General features: G+C 40.0%; 1 protein-coding gene across 18 annotated transcripts in view; it reads right to left on the bottom strand.

The window, feature by feature from the left end:
• The window catches only part of LOC135904132 (protein tramtrack, beta isoform-like), a 227153-nt gene that overhangs the window by 184024 nt on the left and 18477 nt on the right, over nucleotides 1-24652 (bottom strand). For 3 of the 18 annotated variants that reach the window (XM_065434773.2, XM_065434768.2, XM_065434766.2), the window contains exons 5-6: nucleotides 23586-23831; nucleotides 13952-14223 (exon numbers count right to left, since the gene is read on the bottom strand). The exons of 7 other annotated variants lie outside the window; for them this stretch is intronic. In XM_065434773.2, the coding sequence (XP_065290845.1) occupies nucleotides 13952-14223; nucleotides 23586-23831 (518 nt within the window). Of the gene's footprint in view, nucleotides 1-6416; nucleotides 6570-13946; nucleotides 14224-23585; nucleotides 23832-24652 lie in introns of those variants that run through there. 8 more of the 18 variants (XM_070531583.1, XM_065434752.2, XM_065434799.2 and 5 more) reach the window with 6 other exon arrangements.

Below are 24652 nucleotides of genomic sequence, written 5' to 3'. Positions count from 1 at the left end.
ATGTCGATTTCACAGTGGCCCTCACAATGTGCTGTACCAGCACATTGTGAGGGCCACTTCTAAAGTTTTGTCTATTGCCTATCACATTTAAGATAACCTGACTTGTGCTTCTGGCATAAAATGGCCAATCTGTGAAAGCTTTAATCACAGATCAATAATGGTGCCAAAGGCCCATTATTCCATGCAGGTCCTCTTTCTCCTAGTTAGTAACTCATAAAAGTTTTCTTTTTATCCATTATTAACTGAAACGTGGATGACACACTAGAGTGCTTAACACCAGACTACCAACCAAGGACTTACATTAGTGGAAAAAATTTTTGAGAATATTCCTAGTGGCACTTACGGAACAAGTCCTGCAATTATCCTGAAATTGGTCAAACTTAGACTCTAACCATAAATATTCATTTTTTATGTTATATACTACATCTGACAATTCTCACAATGTGAAAAATACAAAAATGAGTCTTCGACTGGCCGTGCCATAGAGCATGAAATTGAAGGCTCTTTAGGTAAGGCTGCACATATAAATGTGAATTTGAGCCTCTGATTATTGGCATTAAGCTTAAACTCTGATAATATGTGGCCTTTCTATGGCTTTCCTAGTCTGACTACTCAGGAGGGCAGATGTGCATAATCATGATAACCTACAGACCGGCGTAAAATGAAGCACACTGTTTTAGTCCATATGAATGCCAAGAAATAGGTCCAGCAATGAGTCTGCAAGATCCTTCACGCAGGGATTTACATTAATCGTGATATTCAACACTGAAAGTGTTCCTAGCATGCAAATTTTCTCTTTCTTAAAGTGTGATTACCAAAACCAAAGACACTTGGGAACCTCATGCAATTTCAAGAAAAACAGTAATGCCAGTACGCAGTGCTAAAATAATACCAACAAGTGGTTTCCTTGAAAAGTTATAGCTGGACAGCCACACTCTTGGATGAAAGTTCTGAGACCAATATTGACAAAGGACAAAAGAGAAAAAAAAAAGCTGTAATGAAAAGGGTACTGATATTTAGCATCAGGCAGATTACCACCAAGATATAACAGTAATGAGAGCAGCATTTAGTAACACCCCTTGGAATTTTTCAGCTTTAGTTTTTGAATGCTATAAAACACTTCATCATCATCATTAGCAGCAATAGCAGCCTATTTTATGTTCACTGCAGGATGAAGGCCTCTCCCTGTGATCTCCAATTACCCCAACCTCCAAAACACTTAGTCGCTGTTCTTAACAATTGCTGTTAACACTTAAGCAGGTTATGAATAACATGAACACAAGCTGTCAGAATAAAGGGTGGCACAAGTCCTTATTTAATATAGTCGGCCCCAACAGAAAATTTTTACATGTAGCCTATCACACGTAAGGCGAAAAATAAAAGTTAACATTAGTACAAGCACAGGCCACTGCATGTAAATTGTGTATTTCTTCTTTTAAGTTTTTCTTTATGCCTTTACCTTGGAAAACATGTTTTAAGCTGTCGGAGTATATCCAGCAAGACAATTGGTGATATCAGCTACCAGTAAAGCATTTGCAACAACGCGCACTTCAACAGTTAAAATGTACTGTTACTTTCCACACACAATACCAGAATATAAATTGAAATGACTAGAACAGAGAACACAGCATGTGGTTAGCTTCCACACACAGACAAGAAACCAGTAGATAATATTTGCAGCTCTTAAGATTATCAATGCAAGGGATCACAAAGCAACTAATGCAAAAGACTCAAAGATACCTTCCCTCATAGTAGCAATTAAAGCATACAATGCAGTGATGCTCTGATCCACACACTACTATCATATTTTTTTCATTAATGGAAAGTATGAGTAGTGAACCTCTGACTAAACAAATTAGTTTAAAATGCAACATAAAAAAAAAGAATCCCTATAAAAATTCTTACAGAAGTCTTTTTCTTTCTTTCTTTTTTTGCAAGAATTAGGTGACCTTAAGATACATTGCAGAAAATCAACAGAGGCAACTATTTTTTGACATCGAACACTTTGTCCTTTTCACTTCCTATTGCCAAGCCAGAACATGTGCTCTTTGGACAGTTGCAAGCTGTTGCAGAACACACACATGTAGCTGCTCTCACATTGCTTCACTAGTGTGCATATTACATATGATGGCATTCTGGATCCTTTGTTGGAAACCTTAACTCCTTGCCATAGTGCTTTTTAATGTAGAAAGTACAACTTGAGCAGCTGCATTCAGTACTATACATCATGAATAAAGAAATGTTCACTGTACATTCTGATCAGAAGCCAAATAGTTGTGCATCAATGTAAGTAATGGTAAGATGTAAAAGCACAATACAAACGACACCTAAGCCCTTCAAGAAGAAAAAAATGTGAAAAAATGCAGACATCATGCATTTTATGTGGGTCCACAATGCGTACACCACTGCATAGACATGGTGCTTTTAAAAATGTATGTTTATGCTGCAACCTTGAGAAAGCCTTTCAAGCCCTCAGGGTATATCCAGCAAGGCAATTTATGTTATCAGTGCAGTCAAAACATTGTCTGATAAAAGTAGTTATAGATACAAGGGCTACTACTTTCATAAATCAAAAAGAGTGCTTTATTCAGTTTCTTCATATCCACAGATGTATGACCACACATTTCCCATACTGGTAGCCAAACAATACTTGCGTGCATATGCAGTAAAGCCACAATGTTATCACTACAGTTAGACAACAACAAAAGAGCTGTTCTACTTATTGTCAAAGCCCCATGGTCAGTATGATGAACGTTGTAGCAATGCAATGACAGGGCACAATGCATCATATACAACGTAATTTCAGCCACAGAATGAACCAGAGTTGTTAAGCTACACACCAATGCTTAGACATCAATCAATTCTGTTGTAGTCTTAATGCAAACTTTTATGAACAAAACAGCCAGTCAGGCACAACATACAAGACATAAGCTAACAAGCAGAAAACAGGCAAGAAATGGCGTCTCATGTTAGATGGGAAATAATCAAAAGAGATGCATGCAAGATGCATTCCTCATTCACAGCACAGGGCAGAAAAAAAGATAAAGTGCAACTTGAAGCATGACCATACAATCCAAAAACAGCCTCACTCTTACTTTCAGGCCTAAAAATAGTCTGTTAATTTACACAGGCCACTAAATGTATACATACTACATAAAGTAAATAAGAGTATTTGCTTGTACCCTCTAATATAAAACATAAGAAAACCGGTTTCAAGTAAAATTATGAAGCCAGGAACAGAAAAACTGAAGTGTGGCATCAACACTATTCCACAAATGTGCAGACATCATTTAGCTAATGAAAATTACTTAGCCCAACTATCACAGCCTTTCAGAGGCAATCGTGTATGAAAGTTTCTACAAGTGCCCCATAACACAAAAAAGCTAGAGAATTCCAAAATGAAAACAAGAACGAACCACATAATGTAATAATAAAATAAATATAGTAGGTTCAATAAATGACAATTTAAATTGCAGAGGAATGTTTTTTTGATATCAAGCAAAAAAGAATATACATTTCTACAACATTGCAGACCTCACGAGTATTTTACCTCTTACAGATCAGCACTGATGCTCAAAACTTGTGGATAGCACTTCATTATAGCCTAAATTTTGTAGATAGTTAGACTTTATGAGATCCATTCTACAATTTTAAATAAAACTAAACCCAAACTTCCCTAATGAAACATCTCGTATAGCTGTTCTATGGCATCAATAGTCCCTATAATTGGGGCAAGCTCTTCAGAACTTTGCCATTTAAGACATACATGCAGACCTGTGGCTGCATGTATGGAAACAATGCAGCACACTACGGGCCTGACAACATGGCAACTGCACACTAAATTATTTCTCATTCAAAGAACTTGGGACAACAAAAACATGTGATAATAACACTGGTGGACTACACTTATACAAAGCAGCTAACATAATTAAAACAAACAAAAAATGATTTTTGTTTTTAGTTCTCTGCACACCATGCAGAGCCACATTTCTCTGCCCTGTCTCCTTTTACGCTTTCCACATCCACACTGAATATGCCACAGAAACCAAAGTTCCTTAATAAGCACAATGACTCTGAACAATGCAAACTATTGGAGACAGAAGTTCACATTTCTGCATGGCCTACATGCCTAATTTAACCCTTTGACGGTTTTTGCCGTACATGTACGGCGGCGGTTTTCTGTCCCGCAAGGTCTTCGCCGTACGGGTACGGTTTCGACCCTCCGTTTGAAATTTCGCACCATAATGACGATGCACGCTTATTGGGAGGTGCTACCACCTCTTAGGTCCTACAAGAAGCGTGGGAAATTTGTGCTACCTTCTTGGGGAGATAAACAGAACTGACTTCAAGCTTCAGCGCGTCGCGCAGACTGCGGCCACACCCCTTTTGCGGTTTCGGTTTCGCCGCGTGATCGCAACGGAGGCGCACGAAACATCATTTTTCTCTTTGTCGGCACTCTCTTGCAAATGCTGTGGAAGTTGATTTCTATCTTGATTGGCGTTGCTCTTAGTTTGTTTATAACCGCCGCTCGCGAGGTATTCTCGCTCTCAGCGGCAACGCGCTTTCGCGGTTTCGGTTCCACCGCAACGGAGGCGCGCGAAACGTGATTTTTATCTTTGTCGGCACGCTATCGCAGGGGCGGCGGAAGTTGATTTCTATCTTGATTGGCATGGCTCTTAGCTCGTTTATCACCGCCGCTCATGAGGTATTCTCGCTCTCTGCGGCTGCGCAGAGACTCATGTTTCAAGGAGTACCACACTTTAAAATACTATTGAACATATTGCAGTTCTGAGTGATGCCGACACCAAAATACTGTTCCCTAATTTTTTTTACTATTTATTCCCGACTTTATACATCTTGTACATTCAATATCCGCAATAAAATAATTTGACCACCTGGGAAAGTTTTCTTCAAAATAATTCGACCCTCAAAGGGTTAACTGAGTCCATGGCAGGTCCTACACCTTAGAAGTGCAGGTACCACCTACCAATTTCAAAGCTTGATGCCTAGACTGTGAAGAAGCTGTGGTTTCTTGTGACATGTGGTCCGAAAACTGTTGTTCCAATATGTAGTACATCTCATATTGCACATTCATTTGCACACAGAAGGCATATTTAGCGCCAGCAAGCAAGGATGGAAGGGAGACGACACCACAATGCGCTAACTTCAACAACTTGATTTTCTGGAAATACACCTACATAACCCACGCACAGTGGCGCCACCTCATCTAAATCTTACCCATCCAAAAAAGCCGTCTCCTTATCTAACAAGTCGACTGAAGAAGACGTATCCCTATTCTGCCAGATAGCCTGAGCCTCAATGATCTCTCGCACGTCTTTATCTTTGTGCTTCACAAGAACACGGCAGGATCCATACACCGGCGCACAGCCGCATTCCTGACAGTGGGTTGACAGATGACTGTATTGCTTATTTTTCACATTTAGGCTATGTTCCCGTAATGGGTCATTAAGACATCTTTCTGTCTGTCAGATGTATTTTTTCCCACAGGACAGCGGAAGCTCATATACAACAGCTTCTACAAATCCCACTGGCGCTTTTCGATGATTCATAGAGCATCCGGCAGCTGGCTTACGGTACGGGTCCGTTAATCAACATATTTTTGCCAGCTTTTCTGGTGCTGAAAAGATCACGTTTGTGTCCACCCGGCTAGCCATTTTCTTAAGTTTATGTGCCGTTCTATGTAGGTAGGGCACTACCGCTACCTTCCTTCTGCGTTCCGTCCCTTGATTTTCCGCGTCCCGAAATGTGCTATCTGACCTGCACCTTTTTAGCAGCCCCAGCTTCCACTGTCCTGTGGGAAAAAATACATCGGACAGACAGGGAGATATCTCGATGACCGATTACGGGAACATAGCCTAAATGTGAAAAATAAGCAATACGATCATCTGTCAACCCACTGTCAGGAATGTGGCTGTGCGCCGGTGTATGGATCCTGCCGGGTTCTTGCGAAGCACAACCATAAAGACATGCGAGAGATTATTGAGGCTCAGGCTATCTGGCAGCTAGTGATACGTGTGTTAGTGCCCCTTCAGTAGATCTGTTAGATAAGGAGATGACTTTTTTGGATGGGTAAGATTTGGATGAGGTGGCGCCACTGTGCATGGGTTATATAGGTGCATTTCCTGAAAATCAAGTTGTTGAAGTTAGCGCATTGTGGTGTCGTCTCCCTTCCGTCCTTGTTTGCTGGCACTAAATATGCTTTCAGTTTACCAACACGCCCAACAAATGGCAATGCTGTCATTTGCACACATCCAAGCACACACCATCCAAAGACTTGAGAACTTGGGCATTGAAAACACTAAGAGTCTTAGCCATGGTGCTTTACTAAAGATGCGATGGTTAAATGCATTTACCCAATTTACAAGGTGTACTTGCCCGAAAAGCTTTCTGCTGTTCTCAACAGTCAACTATCAGAACACAGAAGTGTCCAGCCTCGACTTCATGCCTTTGCCAAATGCCAACAGTGCAGAGCAAAGGCAAGGACAGACTCGCATGTTCCTTCTAACAATGGACCTTGGTATGTGTCCACTGCAACAAACACAGGAGCACTGCAGAACATTATTCATTTGATGCTGAAGTTTATACTAAACAAAGTCAAATAGAGGCAAAAAAACTATTTTAAACAGTTTTATGTTGTAAAAATTTAAGAAATTAGGAGGATTTAGGAGGAGGAATTAGGATGCTGTGCTCTTTGTGGATGTAAATGGCCAATGGACTTTACAGCTGATACTGTTTGTACATTTAAAGCTATTGTCTCACTTAAAATTGCAATATGCAGCACTGGATAAACATGTTGTTCAAGGCTGCTTATTTGAGAAAAATCAATGGTCATCATGTGTGGCCATTCTAGTAATATAAGCCACAGACCACTTCAGTTTAATAGGACAAATTTTGGAATGCATCCGCAAACTTGTTCAGAGAGCAGTTCAGTGCTCTACCACAATCAAATGCATCAAGTACTTTGTGAACGAACTTCAATGTCAGCTGTTGAAGACTAGCAAGAACAGGAAAAAACCACAGCCGAACTTTGGATAAACACTCTCTTTTTGCTCCAGGTGCAAACTAAATGGCATTTCCATCGATTGAAGCATTCTTATACATTATAACATTAACCAGTAACAATAAAATGCAATCTCTAAACAAAAAGGCCTTCTGGTAATACAGCTCCAGGAGACAGTGTGGTTAGCAGTGCTACTTCATATATCTCTGCCAAATGGTAGCATTTATACAACCAACTTATTCTGACAACTACACATTATAAATAAACTCTTATACTGTTAAAGCTGCCTAGAGCACTGCTAGAACATACAACATAGGGTTAGGAAAGTCAAAGGATAGTGAACAAAGCAAAACCTCAGAGCATTCTGCATAATAACTATGAAATATATCTTGTCTTGTATAAAGGTTAGAAAACCTTCAGCAGTTCTCTCTCAGTACCATAAATCATGTACAAGTAGACGCTGTTGCACTGCATTGTTGCATTGAGCAACAAGTTAAACAAGTGTTGAAAGTTAAAATTTCACAAAATATAAGTAAATCTTCTCTTGAGAGTCTGCTGATTAAAGTGGACAACTCAGAGTATGCTGATGTTTGCAGAAGCACATAAAATTTAGCACGAAGGAAAAGATAAAGCAATGACACATAAAAACTGGGGAACTAGCAAACAGTTCTCAGTTTGCACTTTTCCTTCCTTCTAAACTTCATGTAATGCAGCAATACAGAAACTACCTGAGCTGCTATTGTCCACATCTTCGTAAGAATCTCCATGTTGCACCCTTCCAATAAATGGAAGCAAGGACACACTTGGGGGATCTCGTACAAATATACAAGTGAGGTATACATGTTGCATCATTATTAAAACATCACCACACTTGACCTATATCTGTTTTAAGCCGTGCATCAATTTGCATATTGGAGTGCTCTACTGGAAAGCACAGCTTGTTGTGAAAACGGCATAGGAACTTACACAAGCAGGAAGGCACAGTGATTCAACATGCACAGCCTTAGCAAGTTAATAAAGACCAACGCTTAAAGTTTCATAACACCGGAGTAGCATACAGCAAAGCTTGGAACTAAGCACATATTTTTACAAAGTAAAGAAATTAAGAAATCATACCAGCTAGAAAACACTGCTATAAACAAACAAATTCATCCACTACACTGTTTTAAATGATAATTCATTCTCTTACACTGCCACTATGCAAGCAAGGATGCTTCATGGTTTCACTGCAAGCACCCAGCCTTTCTTTAAATATTTGCGATGTATCATTACACATGGACATAAAAACATGCACAAGAGCTTAAAGTCAAATGAAATCAGGGAACTGATTCAGCTGTTACAGCTCTGCAGTATACTGCTTGTGGCAGCCTCACAGGTAATTTAAAGAGGAAGGCCCACGAGAATATGCATGGCAACGAATGGCATTTTCTGAAACCAATTTTGACAGCTTACACACACATAGACACTACTGAAAACTAATATGAACATTTTGGGGCTGCATTCTCAGTTACCTCAACCATCAGCTTCCTTTAGTTTTGCCCGTACACATTCAAACCATAAATATGAGGAATGCACAAGCCAGCCTAAGTACAGCTCTACAACGCATAGCAATGTGAATTATTATACTACAAGTGATTATAGGCATTCCCCAATATGCGACTATGCTATTAAATGTCCTTTATTTTTAATGCCATGAACAAACAACACCTCTTGCAAAACTAACAATAGGTTATGCATGGCCTATTTGTTTTCCCTTCATCTCTTAAGAACAGCTGCAGTAGGAAAGTGCAGCAATAGAGCATGGAATTTAGAACTAATTAACTTTAGAACAGTTAATTTACTCTGTAAGCCCATCACAATCCGCTTCTCTCATGGTTACCTAAAAGGCAGAAAAATATAATATAAAGATGATTCAGAAGAACTTGTTCTTGGCCTAGTTGAGGTTTAATAAAGGACATGATTATAGCTAAACACATTAGAGGAATAAATATGACAGGAGGTAACAAGGACATATAACGAAAAAGACTGCACCACCCACTTCATCATTTCAGTTTCTCTCCCTATTTTGTCTTCTCAGCAGTAAACATGTCCTTCAAATGTGTTTTTTTCTTTTTCACTCTTGATTAATCGGAGGCAAGTTTCACATGCATAAAACTAATAAGCCTAAATGCAGCCTTACAGCCCTTTTATCCACATTGGCTGATGATGTTACGGTTTGTTACTCATATACTGGCACCATTAAATGATTTGCGAGAATGAAGCATGCAGATTATATCTACAACATCCTTGTTTATTAATTAATGGTTACATGAGTTTAAAAAATTAAGCAAAGAAAAGGTTTGCAAAGAGCAGCCCAAATCATGCCAGTGATAAGTCTCAATCTTCAGTAGACAAAGCTAAAAAAGATAGTGGAACATTTACATCTGCACCTACGTTCAAAGAGCCTGCAACTGACAGTGAAGCAAGAGTCAAGTAATCAGGTTATGAGCAAGTAATGAAAGAAAATCAATGCTGGCAGTGTATAAGGTTGCCAACTATCTCTGAGGCATTAAAATAAATTTTATAATAAATGCTTGTGTTTTACTTAAGCTGCAAGGAACATGCAGGGGCATAACATAAAGCGCACATGCTCCTGCTTGCATAACTTCTTAATTTTACCTGGCTGTATTCTTGGTAAATAGCCCATAAAAGAAAAAAGAATTGCCTTTTGCAAGTCAAAATGAAGAAGAACCTCTACGAATAGCCACCCATGTTCATATATAAGCTCTTTCAGTTACATGCCAGCATTTTTACATTTGCTTCCATTGGTAACAAAGATAAAGTGGGAACAATCAATAGTGTCCTATCTCAATACTGCAAAAAATGCTATCACTGGAATTGAAAAGCTGTAAAAATACTACAAATGCATTTTTGTAGTCAATGCTTGCTTACTGTTCCATATTAAAACAGTAAATATAGTAATGCAGATCAGTGAGCTTTCACAGCTCTCATGTCAACAATGCAAAGCTTGATCGCAGTTTGTTGTCTTGTTTGCTGTTCCAAAGTAAGGCTGAACAGTTTGCAGTTTGGCTTGCACTTCAGTTTACTACTTCATTATTTTTTATTTCAACCTACATCCATGCTACAATCAGCAAGATATTACTTTATCTCATTCCTCATGCACAGGGCTTCACATATTATACAATATGGCTAACTTGCACTTCAGCGTGTATGTAAATATGGATACTCCACCCACCATAAAGGTTCCAGGAATCGTCAAATGTTTTTAACTCTCAAAATGTGGAACTGAAGCATTTGGACTGAGCAATCTTACTTCCGTATTCAGAAATGCAACTTAACTTGAAGCTCATGCATGCATGACTTGATATAAATGACGCCTGGTGCAAACGCGCCGAAGACACTCATTGCATTTCTTTTAGTGCGTTGACGACAGGTATCGTTTAAATCAAGACAAGCGTGGGCTTCAAATTAAGATGCATTTCTGAATACTGGGGTTAGCCCTAGGATACAAGTTGCCAGTATGCATGGCCTTGGAGGCAATTCTATGCTACCCATAGGGTGGCAAAGATGTGCCTAGCAGCCCACTCATCACATTGGGTGCGTTTAGTAAAATGGCTACAAAAGTAACATGATGTGTACAATATTACAGCAGTTAAGTTTATATTAAGCAAGAAAAAATAAACTGCAAGAAACACACAACATAAGCAAAAAACCAGTATTGAGAGGTGATATGTTCAAATTATGCAAGAGGTCTCAGGAGAGTAGGGTTAAAATGAAAGACAACCCACAATCATGCTACGACAAATGGGTTAAAAAGCACCTGGGAGGCTTTGTGCATCAGACACCACAGGATACAGTGAAAGCTACGCAGACTGTGAAGAGGAGTCGAGAGGACCAGTGAGCGCTACCAGTTGGGCATATTATTCTTCACAGAAAATATTATAAGCACAGACGCCACATATAAATAGAAAATTTGGTTGAGCTTCAGAACTTAGCAGGTTTCCCTACCAGTGCACCTAGTATTGACTTGCAATTATCAAAATGCTGTTTGCTGCTTCTCAAATAACTTCTAAACTTTGTGCTATCTAAGAAAGCCAATTGTGAAAAGTGTGATCCTGAATTTTCTATAACAGGCTGAAGAACTTCATTCCTAAGCCAATCATTAACAATCTAATACTAAGCTTTTTATGACAGGATCAAGTGCCTCAATTTTAATTCTTACATTCTAGCCTTTCCTTAAACAAGCCATTTGTCAACACTGAATCTTGACATTGAATTAGAACCTCCCAGATGTGCATGACTGATAGAAAGTGAGAAATCTAAAGAGCTATTCAACTCTAGGGGTACTTTATCAGTTTTCATGACAGCAGGAATGACAGCAGGGCAAGAGCTAATGCATCAACTTGACAATTAAGGCATGACACCTACCATGAAGTACTTGTAAGCCTGAAAAATCTTTCAACTAACCACAGCTCTGTATCAGAGAACCAAATAGGTACCTGATCATTTTCAACACAATATACATCTGTGACAAACAGATGTAAAAATTTCTCCAAATCTGTAACACAAGTACAGTGAATAAAGACAAAAAGTCAGTGGGGACAGGAATGTTAGCTGCGATGAATAACCTACAGAATATTCACGAAAATTGTCAATATTTACACTGATCGACTTTGTGCTTGCTTTATAATTGAAAACTTCCTTCATGGTTTCAACTATATTATGTCTACTCAGAGTAAACTTGAAAGTGATGGTACACTAAAGTAGAAACCCTTATGATGGCACGATACAATGTGAAGCTTGTTTTTACCAAGTGGAAAAAATAATAATAACAATAAATGCAAGTTGTATGAGCATAAAAAAACAGCTATTGTCAGATGAAAGTGAGAGCGAAAAAAAGACTTGCACAATGGCTTGAATTGTCAAATAGCCAACATTTACATGGAACTAATCTTTACACGGCCTCGAGATGTGCACCACATACTTGCTAGAATGGCAAAAATATTAATGCCAAGCATCATTACAACTGCATAAATTAATGTACCCATGCGGTATAACCCCTAATATAGTTTAAGTCTCAAGAGTTTTTTGCTGTCTTTAGATGGATGATGCAGAAGCAAGCGTGCATTACATCTACCACTCTGCTGCGCTCTTAGATACACGAAATATGTTGGTTAAAGAGAATATAAATGCCTCTCGTTTAAGTGCTTTAACAGTGTTACTGCTCATCCATTGCTGTTGCCATGCCTGTTTTTTGCAGATGTGCAACATGACTAGCCAGTACACACACAAAAATGGAACCTGGCAAAGGTGGTAACAAAAAGCAGCAATGTTTTGCTAAAACATTGTATCCAAAAAAAGAAAAGCATGGGGTGAATGTAGGAATGAATGTAGGGATGAAGAAATTGAGAATGGACGTATCAACACAGTTCAGCACAGACCCATTCGATAGGTCAGGTGCTACAGTCTATGCCATTTAGAGAATAGCAAATCAATTTTGCAGTCATGGAACTGCTGTTATCAGAACTGGCAATAAGGTGTAGGTGCAAGAAAAAGATTAAACCTAGCTGGCACAGTACCAAATGCTTATCAGCATGCATTTTTTCCCTATAGCAATGTTTTTACCTGCATTGGTAAATCAGGCTAGCAGAACCTTTCACATGAGCTACTGATATATAGTTGCTACATTATTCCAATGGTTTACTAAAGCTATCCAGCCACTCGCAGAGTGTTTGTCTGTTATGCAAGCTCAGAGCAAGTAAACTCATATCCAAAAGACAACAGAACTGAACAGTCCTACTAACACTTAGGACATACCACACAGCTCCATTGACAACAAAGATATCCAGTGTTTTCCTACTTGTTCTGTGCTATTATCTTGCTGACACCTGTGTGTAGCACACAAAAGCAGCGTAAATGGCATTCTAGGTGCCACACCTACAATTGTGGAAACAGTGAATGGAATCTTTCAGATGAATTGGCAGTAATGGCTATGTGCAGCAACATTTCAGGTTTTACTTTCCTAATTTAAACGAATTTTAAATGCATAGGTTCAAAATAAAACATGTCTGCGCACATGTACTCACTAACATATGACAAATAATAAAATGTCACTCTGACTGGCACCACCAAGGTACTGCCATAGTCGGAGTGCTAAATGCCAAACACATGGATTCTCGAGCTTTCCTCTCTGGCAACAGTATATTTGTTGCCAAAAACTTTGCTGCCAAAGAAAACATTAGCAATAAGCTGCATAGCATAAATGCATTCATAACTTTTACGAACCCCTACAAAGCATTGTGGTGAATGTCAGGCAAGTGCTCATGTTTTCACAATTATTGTGATGCAAGCTACATGGTAGCAGTCAACAAGTGAAAGCAGCAGGAAATAAAATCTCTCAATACCTAGGCTGTCCTGCTGAATTACTCTCCATGCGACTTTGTAATGACTTTACAATAGACAGATATACGTCCAATTGGGTACGGATGCCTCATTAGCCTTTTTTGAGGAATAAGGAGCTTTCTTTCTTACCAGTGAAAAAGAGAATACATAAGGCCTCCAAGGTCAAGAGAGTTCAACAAACCAAAACAACCTTGCAACTGTTGGCATGCGAGAACCTCAAATTACAAAAACAAAAGCGAACCACGCTTAGCTTGTTAGGAAGGAGACTTTCTTTGTTGCTGATGGCAAATGAGTGCTTTCTTTTTTTTTCTCTGCAGTACTCAACACAATATACTGCATGAATAGGCCAGACCACATTTTTCTGATGGCAAATAGTTTCTCCTTTTTGTGTGTGGAAGCGCTTCCAGCATTGTCTCTGTATGTACAAACACTGAAAATCAACGTGCCTGAGAGCAGCTGCACCAGCACCACTCAGCAGCGCACAAGAGACTCACAAAACCGGTTAGTGCCACCAAGATGTCACCTCACATTGGGGAAAGTGCCATGCACACGAGATGATTCATTGCGCTGTGCTCCAGAGCCACTGGCCAGTGCAGCATGCATGTCACGCTTGTGTCTCTCGAGGCTACTCTTCCAAGAAAAGGGCCGCGAGCAGACGTCGCAAAAGTAGACATCCCGCACTGTTGCATGGAGCACCTTGTGGCGCTGCATATTAGCCTTGTTGCTGAAGGGCTTGCCACACACGTCACAACGAAATGTGCCTGTCTTCTTCCGTGGCCGCCAGTAGAACTGTGACACTGCTGCACAAACAGAACAAAAGGAAAGGAACAGATGGGCAAGCAGTGGTGCAGCTAAAGTCATCACTACGCAATGTACAAATCACAGCAAGGCCAAGTTGAGGTTCTGCAACAATGCAGAAAAAGGTGAACATCCCTGTTCACCTTCTTCATGCACTTTTAATTTCTTGATGAAACCATGCACACCACAGCACACAATGAAGCAGAGCTGAAGGTGAAAGCCACTAATGTAGTGTCCAATACACACATACACAATTTCTCTGACACTGCAGTCGCTCAGCTGCCCTAGGAATGATGGGTAGTACATGGATTTGTCTGATCTTCGTGCCCGTGGATTCAGACACTCTTGTGGCTTTGTTTATTATGCTTTATCTGCCTTCATTTTCCTAAATTTAAGTGCAGTCTATACTTTCTAAGTGCAGAAGACTCTGCAAACATACACAATCGCTAATAAATGCAGTGGTTGTGCCTGTGGAGGTGGCCAAATCGAGATGCAGTAAGCATTTCAATGTGTTGGCTTGTTTGCAAGAAATTCACAAGGCCATTCTATGCCGCTTGTCGATGCATGCGTCCTTGGTGTAACGGTTTCAATATCGGGCTTCCGTGCTAAAGGACCTGTGTTCCGAGTCCTGCCATCAGACAACCTTAATAATGCTTATTTAGTTAATTATTACACAAGTGCATTGTTTAAGATGACGAGTTCACGAAGCCATTTGAAGCTATAAGGACAAAGTTCTGGCAAATCCATGTATTACCCATCTTTCCCAAGCTGGCTGAACCACCCCGCTTGCAGCTCCCACAGACAATAGTGCCCTAGTTCCCTCTAGTAATTATTGTATGAAACGCTATGGTTTCCATTACTCTTATGGAACGATCACTGGAGGGGGTGTAATGTGGACACCACCTACTGGCAGTTTTGCTCAAGTTGGCAAATAATGCCCATTCATAGCTGTACGAAGAAAAAAAAAGAAAAAAGGATGAGTGAGGGATTAGATGGAATGTCGGACTGCTTAAATTTTTTTACTGCACTATCTTCAGGATTGGCCCACATTTTTAGACGGCCCATACTAACGGGAATGGCTTTAGACCGCACTACCTTTGGGATTGGCCCACTTTTTCTGGCAACGGCCCATGAAAGAGGCTAGAAGCACACACACCCGATACGGAAGAGTGGGGTAACTCACAAAGGAAGATATTGTTTTCAAAAAAAAAAAAACGAAGAATAGAGGACAGGCTGAATACATTAGATGCTACACTGTTCACTTTGTATACTTAAACTTGGCTTACATCCCTACTTCTAAAATGTCAAAATTCAAAACGTCAAAAATGTCAAAAACAAGTATGGCATGCAAAATATGCAGGTGACATCATATCTGACTAAATCTGTCTAGGTGGCATGGCATGCCATGACAAGGCTTGATTGTGTTTGTCCAGTTATTAAATGCTATTCTACAGCTGACAGAGTGCAGCCACTAGCAAATGCAGCAGAGCAACCGCTGTAAGCTATTTCAATAACATCAACACTTGTAGGCTATAAAGTTGTAAAATAGTTATGATGCCACATGAGTCATTAGACCCTCTTTCTATGAAACAGTTACTACTGTTCCGAGGCATTTATCTTGAAAGCTTATCTTAAGAAAAATGAACACAAGAGGCATGTTCCTGGAACTTTAAAGCAACTATTACCGTCAAAGCGACCAGGAGAAACATGAATGATGAATCACACTACTTAAAGTAACCACCACGGAAAAATATTTTTAAGCAAGGGTGCCAAACATGCAGCTCACACGACTGTCATGTAGGGGCTTGCATGGTCTTTTTGAGTACTTACACCCCCCTTTGCCCAACACAACTGAGGTTGTCCAAGGAAACTTCCCCACCGCACATTGCAGCTTACCAGACATTTATCCATTCTATGGCCTTATCCTAAAATGAACACCTAAGTAGCATCAAGGGAACAACCTAAGTAGCTACAACCGTCGCTTTAACAATTCATCTAGCTAAATGGAAAGCAGCAGTACATGTAAAACATAATGTAGACATCTAGTGAAAAAAAAGAATGTTTCCAAGAGTATGTTCAAAATCTTAGCTGTAATGGCTGGTAGAATATGAATTTGGTGTTCCTTGCAACAGTAGACCATAATGTAGTGTACTTTATAAGTGACCTGATCCTTAAGTTTGAGAGCCCTGGTACAAAAGGTTTTAGGAGAGACAAACTATATGGCAAAGATTTAATGACAGAAAGGGGCCAGTCATTTAGATGAGCACATTTCTATACGATCGGCCGTTTTACAGCATGTGAAAGATGTTATTCACTCACATCAAATGCTAATGGCAACTCGAGAAGGAATTGCATAGCAGTCACTCTGTCTTACAATGCCCAGTTATTCTATACTCTCTACAGCACCCTACACTACTACACATTGAACCAACAATTATAAATAAATAATGTGGGGCTGTTTGGATCGAAGAGTACAACCATTTCGCACACTGACGACACACAGGACCTGCAGTACCAAATGCCACAGTATAAAGCATGCAAGCGTCACAATCTTTGTTCTTTCAGAAATACAGAAAGTGGTAAATTCTACACCTGTAGAGCAAGGGCCAACAACGGCCAAAGAGTTCCATGAAATCTACACCTGTGCAATTAATTTCTGGGGAGTAAGGCCAAATTTCATTATGACCTCGCAAAGCAACAGGCCTAAGAGAGTTAAAAGTGCTACACAATTAAAAAAATCTGCTATAGACATGTCATTTTCTGCAAAGACATCGTTGCTTAGAAGCTGTGATATTCAAATAAAACACATTTTAATGCCATGAAATGCAATTAACACAAGGTTCACAAATCTGCAAAGAGCACATGCAGGCATTAAAGAGCAATGCAATATCTTATCAATGAATACATTCTAAAAAAAATTGTTGCAAGTAATAAAGCTCCATCCCTATTTTTTTTCATAACAGACAAAGAACTAACCATATGAAGTAGCAAATTTGTTTTAAAAGAAACAAAGCCACTTGCAAAATCCCATGTTCTGATGTGTGGTCTGTTGACAAGCTGTTTCACAAACCAAAAATAGTAGAAAGAACAAAAATTAAGACCAAGAGCCCCATGTTAAACATGAAGCTTCAACTGAATGCAACAGATAAAACACAACACAAATTTACACAAAAGGATGTCTCAATATGTTGCCAAACATGCCACAGCATAAGCAGAAAACATGCACAAAAACTAATGCTTACATTTCTCTGCACTTCAGGATGACTTGCACAGGATTATAGCAAGCAAACTAAACTAAAATGCTGCTTTACTGTTGCATATAGCATTATTTTGTTTAAATGGCATTTATGAGAAGGAAAAAAAAATGGCAACACAACAGCACTCTCTTGAAGATTACCTCAGTTAAAGGCCAACTGCAATGAAATTTCACTTAGGCTAAACTGATTATAAATGAACAGAAAACACAATCAAAGTAATTTTGACAAAACCATGGCGCTGTCACGACCCATTCCTTCTATTAACAGTGCTCGAACAGCATTTTAGCAGAATACATGGGCACCTCATAGTAAGTAGACATTTTGCAGATCCCGGAATGACAAAAGTGTGCTAACCTTTCTGTCACATCTAGACATGTGTTCCTGGACACGCACTCATCCTCAAAGTTCGAGGTTCTGGGTCTTTTCTGGTGAGAAGTACCAACATTTCTTTGAGTGTTGATAAAAAAAAAATGCTATTTTCTTCCTATATTTGCTTGCCATACATTTCCTGATGTTTTGAACATAACATTTTGCAAGAAGACTACTTTGTATCCAGAACTATCAGAAACAGTGCTTTTTACGCGCCTCAAAATTTCATTGCAGCTGCCCTTCAAGAATTCTGTAATAAGCCACACAGCTTGAGAACCTTCGTTCAGTTCCTGCTGATTTAATGATTTGGAAAACATGATTTTAGGGCACTAAAGACACACACAAAGGAGAAACAGACATACAGGGCACCAACTACCAACTGATTGAAATAGAACATGGGGCATGGTGCAATTCCTGCGCATGCGCAACACATCTATTTCACATCTGCGCTCACATCCACATTCCATTTAAATAAATCATTTGGTAGTTGGCTGTGTGTCAGTATGTGTGCAAGCATGCACACCCTTCCAGATCAGGAAAGGGGCTAGCGGCGGTTAACACTTTCCACCTGTCCTTTCACTACTTTTTTGTTGGTCTTGGTCAGCTTTGATACAGGCCCACCTCAAATGGTTACCATTAGAGCACCATGTAAAAAAAAAGAAAGGGAACAATAGACAGGATTGCTGCATAGACACTGCCTCCATTTAGGGCAAACAAGTTAAGGGGGAATGGGGATGTTGAACATTATGCTCATATCTCCATTCATATCTTTTCTAAAAATTGTTTCGGGAGCATAATCCTTCAAAGGTAGTGCATTCATTGTGTCGCTCAGGTGTTCGGAGCACCTCTAAACGAAGTTAATCATATTTAGGCACGAGACCATGAACAAGAACTTTGTATGCAAACACTTCCATTAGATCCGTGCAATATGACGAAAAAAGTTAACAGCATGGGTCAAATCTTGATATCCAAGCACACACTTTGTGCCTTTTAGGTTTGCTAGCACATAAGAGCTTAAGAATACTTTAAAAAATAAGAAGAAAAACTTGTACTCCTGCGCACCACTTGTGCTTCTCAAGTGGACTGGCACAGCACAAGTAATGAGCACCACGTCAACATTTAAGTCCCTTAACAGTGAAAAAGCATTTCAAGGAATGAAGAGGGATGGAATGTGCACAGTTCATCGTCACCCACAGTATTAATCTAGACATCACAAACTTTGAATTAGAACACCATATGAACAAAACAATATAAAAGCTTTACTGCAGCTTGAAAAAGCGCCACCGAGTAATGCTTAATTTTGTGTCAAATTACTGTTTTTAACTATTCATTTTTTTTTTTCAATGTAATATGGTCGAAGCTATTAGTTTTGGCAGAGTAACAGCCTTTGCTTTAGTGCTTGCTCCTTTCAGTAGCATAAAAGGTCATAGCTAAAGGATGGCAACAGTCACTGGTTCTTGGTGTCAGCACTGATTAGGGCCGGGATAATGCAAAAATCATATTTTCTTTTTTCCTTTTTGGACTTTGTCAATGGTAGAAACAGTGCTCTGCCTACTTTATCGCCAGGGTAAGCTGATCATGAGTGGTGGATGATAAGGAATAAAGCAAAACATGGTGCTACATTATACTGACTCAAAGCTCACAGTGAGTAGGTTTGGCCATCATGACATGCCATCAAACTTCCTCTATGTTCCTATGATGAGCTCTTTTCAATGAGCAAAATTCAATAATGAAAATCACCGATATCTGAGCTGGAAGTAGCTTTTCATTTACTTTTATTCTGAAATTTCTTCATATAGTAAGCACTTTTGCATGCAGGCCCTTTAGTCAATCTTTCTTGCACTGATCTTTCCAACATGTAGAGAATACACTTTGGACAAGTGTCACAGTGAGAAGATACTGCATGGCACCAATGAAAGCTAATGCCAGTACAACAGTTACTACAATTATACAGCCTGACTACCATTGTGAGGGCAATAATAATCTTGAGGAAATATTATAACTGATTGCTGCTTCATGAAAACACCTCTAGCACATAAGTACGCACTTCATTATGCTGACCTTAGCAAAGTACCACAAAGCTGTTGCATATCAACTAGTCAACATAAAGAAGTCGGTCTCTGAAGAAAGTTAAGACATGGTGCACAATTCTGAACAAATGTACACAAAAATAGGTTGCCCACAACAGGCAGCATAGTTCGAGTGCTCTCGTAATGTTTAAAGCACCATCGGGGAAACTGCTCCAACAAATCTACAGCCACGTATTTTGCAGATAATGGACAACCACAACGTTCACGAGAAGGCAATTTAAGATCGTTGGGAGAGGCTTTCATCCTGCAGCAAGGTTGCAAACTCTTTTTAAGTGGACGAAGCCAGATTGGGGGGGGGGGGAGGCTGGCACTGTTTAATTTCCAGGAGCTGCCAGTCTGTATGTGCAACAAAGTTTCACCGTTTTTTTAATCCTACCATGTGGCAATTGCAGCAAGAAAAGCGCAGTAGTTGCCTGGCTACCCTGACTACCAATAGAGGTAAAAGGTAATGTGAGCAGTCAGGGCCTACAACGGAGATAAAGCCACAACAAAAATGGAAGGTGGCATGTTCAGCGCCACCAGAGGCACTCATGGCCAAGGTTGCCCCCTCTTAATTAAGGAGCATAGGTCAGGGCCAAGGCTCCACAGAAAGTGTTTTCCCATGTCCCTACATCTAAATAAAAAAATAAAAAAATACATAAATATGCAACTGAGCACCAGGCATTATAAAAAAGAAATTTCGTTTACCAGCTGTTATTCAGCAGAAATAAACAAAAGTTGGGACATTTGGCCATCTTAACTGGCTCACGTCAGGACTCGGGACATTTGCTCAAAAAACGGGACTATCCCACTAAATTCAGAGACAGTTGGCAGCCCTACCTTGCAGTGGACATCACTAGTCAGATGACAAATTCACGTCATATTATTACACCTAACCAAAGGCACATTAAAGTACCCAACAAATTTATCAGCAAAATAGAGAAGCTGGCACACAAACCACTGTAGGACAGGTTCATATGCTAAACATCAGCCAAGCTCTGAAAGCTGTGTTATTTCTATTGCAATCACTGTTTCTTTCGAATCTAAAATACAGTGGAAACATTGTTCCAGAATCTAAATGCATCACCCATTTATGTGGTGTACACTACAACTTATTTTTAGCTAAAAGGGTACGAACGCGAGCTAGTTGGTATGAATCCATCGGTGCAAAAACAATGTGAAATGAGCATGGACAAGGGAGGAAGACAGGACAAGACCTGTCCTGTGTTGTGGATAAGCAATGACCTGTTTTTCTCGTTTGTCTTGGTTTACTTTGCACTGTTTTTAGTACTTCTCAGCAGCACCATTTGTACACCAGCTTCAGAGGGTCAAGCAGTACAAGTTCCTAATTAAAATTCACACTTTGCATGCCCAAAAAGAGGGGAGGACATCCTTGCTTTTCTTACAAAGGATGCAACCCTTACTTCTCCAATGTTCTCAACAATAACTATCAACTACTTTAGGAGGACGTCAGCTTAAATGGTACTTGGGATCATGCTTAAACACCCCCAAAATTCACTGGTGAACAGGAACCACAACTAGAAGCCTTGCAAATGGCTCTCATTTTCTCTCAAATTGCACCCAAGTATTAATCATTATTCGCCAAGTTCTTGAGAGCCTTGTGTAGTCATAGCTCCTTTTTAGTTGCCATTATACACTTTCAGATAAATAGTCATGCCTGTCTAAGAAAGGTAAGACAGTAGATTCTAGTAGAGATTAAGACAAAGAAATTGAGTTGGGTGAGTGGTGTAATGCGCATAACGAATAACTGGTGTGTTATAACAGTATTAGAATTGGTGCCAAGGGAAGAGAAATGCAGTCAATGAGGGCAGAGGTTTAATTGACACTCTGAAATGCAGAGATATAAATTGGAATCGGCTAACATAAGACAGGGGTAATTGGAGACCACACAGAGATGCCTCGGTCCTGCACTACACATAAAATAGCCCGATTATTATGGCATTTCAGAAATTTTGAGTATCTATGTTTCTGTTTTTCTCTTTTCCTTTTTCTTTGTGTATGTGTGTGTGTTGGGGGGGGGGGGGGGGCGGTGAGGTAATTATTTGAGGCACCTACCCATTAAGTATCTTTTTTCATTGACGGTAGTTGCGCAAAATGCCGTATTCTCATCTGCCCATCTTCTGATTGTACTCCTTGGTATTACCGCGGCTCTAAAAGCGGATCTGACCAGCTGCTGGGCTGATGCACAGCATTCCCTTGTTTTCCAAGCAAGTCGCCCGATCCTCTACTGAACCCTCAAGGCTATGTTGCTGATCCTTGTCGCACATTCTCTCATCTCTGTCCCATACTGCCATGATATAAGAGGCCTGGTTGTTTTCGTTAGCCAGGACTTTGCAACATGAACATAATTTAGTCCCCACCTCCCCTCCCTCCTGTCCAGAACTGATCCTTTCCTGTGCTCAAGCATACATGAAAACATTTGTGGGGCATCAATGGCTGGCACAATGTAGTAGCAGCTAACAGAGTCAGACCGGCATATGTTGCTGCTGTACAGGCCATTGTACAGCATGCTTAATCATCTATGCTGGCCTTAGCAGCACTGTCATTACCATTACCCAGCACGTCCCATGGACTTCCACAAGCTACCCATGGGCAAGAGCCCCAATGCAACCAGTGTTTCAAAAACCACCACCTCGGCCCCCCTTATTGAGGAGAGTGAGGAGTCTCATGCACTCTTTAAAATATGCAGTTCAGATTCAGAGCTGTCAGGACTCAAAGCCTCTGTTCAGGTCTCGACAATACATTGCAGACACTTCTAACACATATTTTTGGGCACCTGCATAAAATAGGCAAATCCCACTTGTCCAGCTTGGCATCATTCAAAGAACCCCATTTTACACATGAAAAGCAGTATTTACACTGATATTGATGTATATAGATTCAGATATTTTGGAGTTTATTGGTTGCTGTTAAGTTGAAAATTTCACATCAGATATTTCAAGCAATGGTTGTAGACGATTATGGAACTCAAAATTTACTCGTACTGCTATAGCCACAGAGATGCTACATGAAAATATCAAGCCCCGATTAAAGGTTACACTTGCAAAACAGCAGCTAGGTTACCTTCACTAAGAGTTATGCTAAAACAGTGCAACAGTTACAAAATTTGGCAATGGGTGACTGAGGCTTCTTGTAGTTGATCACAAAAATAGAAGTATATACACTGCATTCACAAACAAGAGTCTTCAACCTGCAGCTCACCTTTTCAAACAGAAAAAGGCAAACAAATGTGCAGAAGACACCTAACATGACAACGAGAGGAGATATCACTGATAGCATCTAGCCTAGAGCAATCCCTTATTTTTATATCTTTCTCTCCGAAACTGCACGAGGACATAGCCAATACCATGGTTTGAAGAACATAAACCGAGAATGAATCTTTTAGCTTTCAAACGTGAATTATTTTAAGCTAAACCAAACAAATCCTGATAAGGTTCCAAACACATTTGCTCTTGACTTGATGCTATCAGTGAACCTCTCCGGCACCTTGTTTTCATGGTGGTCGCCTTTACAAATGTACTTGACAAGAATGATTTTGTGTTTTGCCTTTACTGCCTTCTTGACAACCACAAACTATTACGATGTTTCTTAAGAACAATGGCCTCAAGAAAAGCACACATTACTGCTGCCAGGCTGACATGTTCTGACCATGGATGCGTTTCATGTGAACATGCAGCGTCTCCATCCAAGAGTAGCGTCGTGGACAGTACGAGCATTTGTAAAACTTTCGCTGCAGGTAGTGCATTGTCTGATGCCGCCTCAGCTTTGCAGCGCTGCTGTAGCACTTATTGCACACACTGCACCAGTGTGGACGACAAACCAAGCTAGCTGAAGCTGATGAGGGGCCTCGGTACTGTCGTGCAGCTACTCCGAGAGCTTGCCAGCCATGGGTTGCTGAAAGACAACAAGAAAGGGTGCACCAGTGTGTGCCAACCATTCTGCCCCAAATATATTGCTCTGGTTTCAACACCTCAGCATGAGAGGATGTTAAGAGGACATCCTGCTTAAGCTTCAAAAGAGAAATAGCTTGTTGGTACAAGAAGCTAAATTCACTAACAGCACATGAAACGGGAGATACAGAAGGAAGCAGATGACATGCTGACTGTCAACCAATTTCACCGTGCAGTAAGCAGTGCCACAAGGAGAAAACGAAGGGGAGCAAGAAAAGAGTATTTGAAGCCTAATGCATGAACATGATAGGTGCCGTGCGCAAGTGTGCAAATGGCATTACTGCAATACAAAGAAATTGAATTATTTTTACACGTATGATTGGTATTCCACTTTTCCCTTTTATTTTACACAATTGTCTCCATCTCTTATTTTCTTTTGGTGCCTTTCTATAGTGTCCTGCGAGAAATACAATTTAGTCAATCGTCAGCAGCTCGTCACTTTCTTTTTGCTTCTCCTATGTGATGCACTGTTACTCATTTTAGTTACAGCCCATAACCCTCTTGAACCATCAGCTTATGTGAATGATGCCACATGCGTCCAGTGAAAAGTAGGCTTACATGCTCCGTTAAGCCACATGAAAAAAAATTCAATCAATTGCTTTTACAAATGTTACACAACTAAGCACAAGATAATCAAACCTTACAAAATCTACAGAAATGATTAAGTGCTGAAGGAAACTTGATCACATACATACACTGCAAAGGTTATCATCAGCAGCAATCCTTTTTTTTTCTTCTAAGTGATCAAGTAGCACAGTCAGGTTG

Source organism: Dermacentor albipictus, chromosome 1 (genome assembly GCF_038994185.2).
Source record: "Dermacentor albipictus isolate Rhodes 1998 colony chromosome 1, USDA_Dalb.pri_finalv2, whole genome shotgun sequence".
NCBI lineage: Eukaryota > Metazoa > Arthropoda > Arachnida > Ixodida > Ixodidae > Dermacentor > Dermacentor albipictus.
This window is presented reverse-complemented; position numbering and strand designations above follow the sequence as displayed.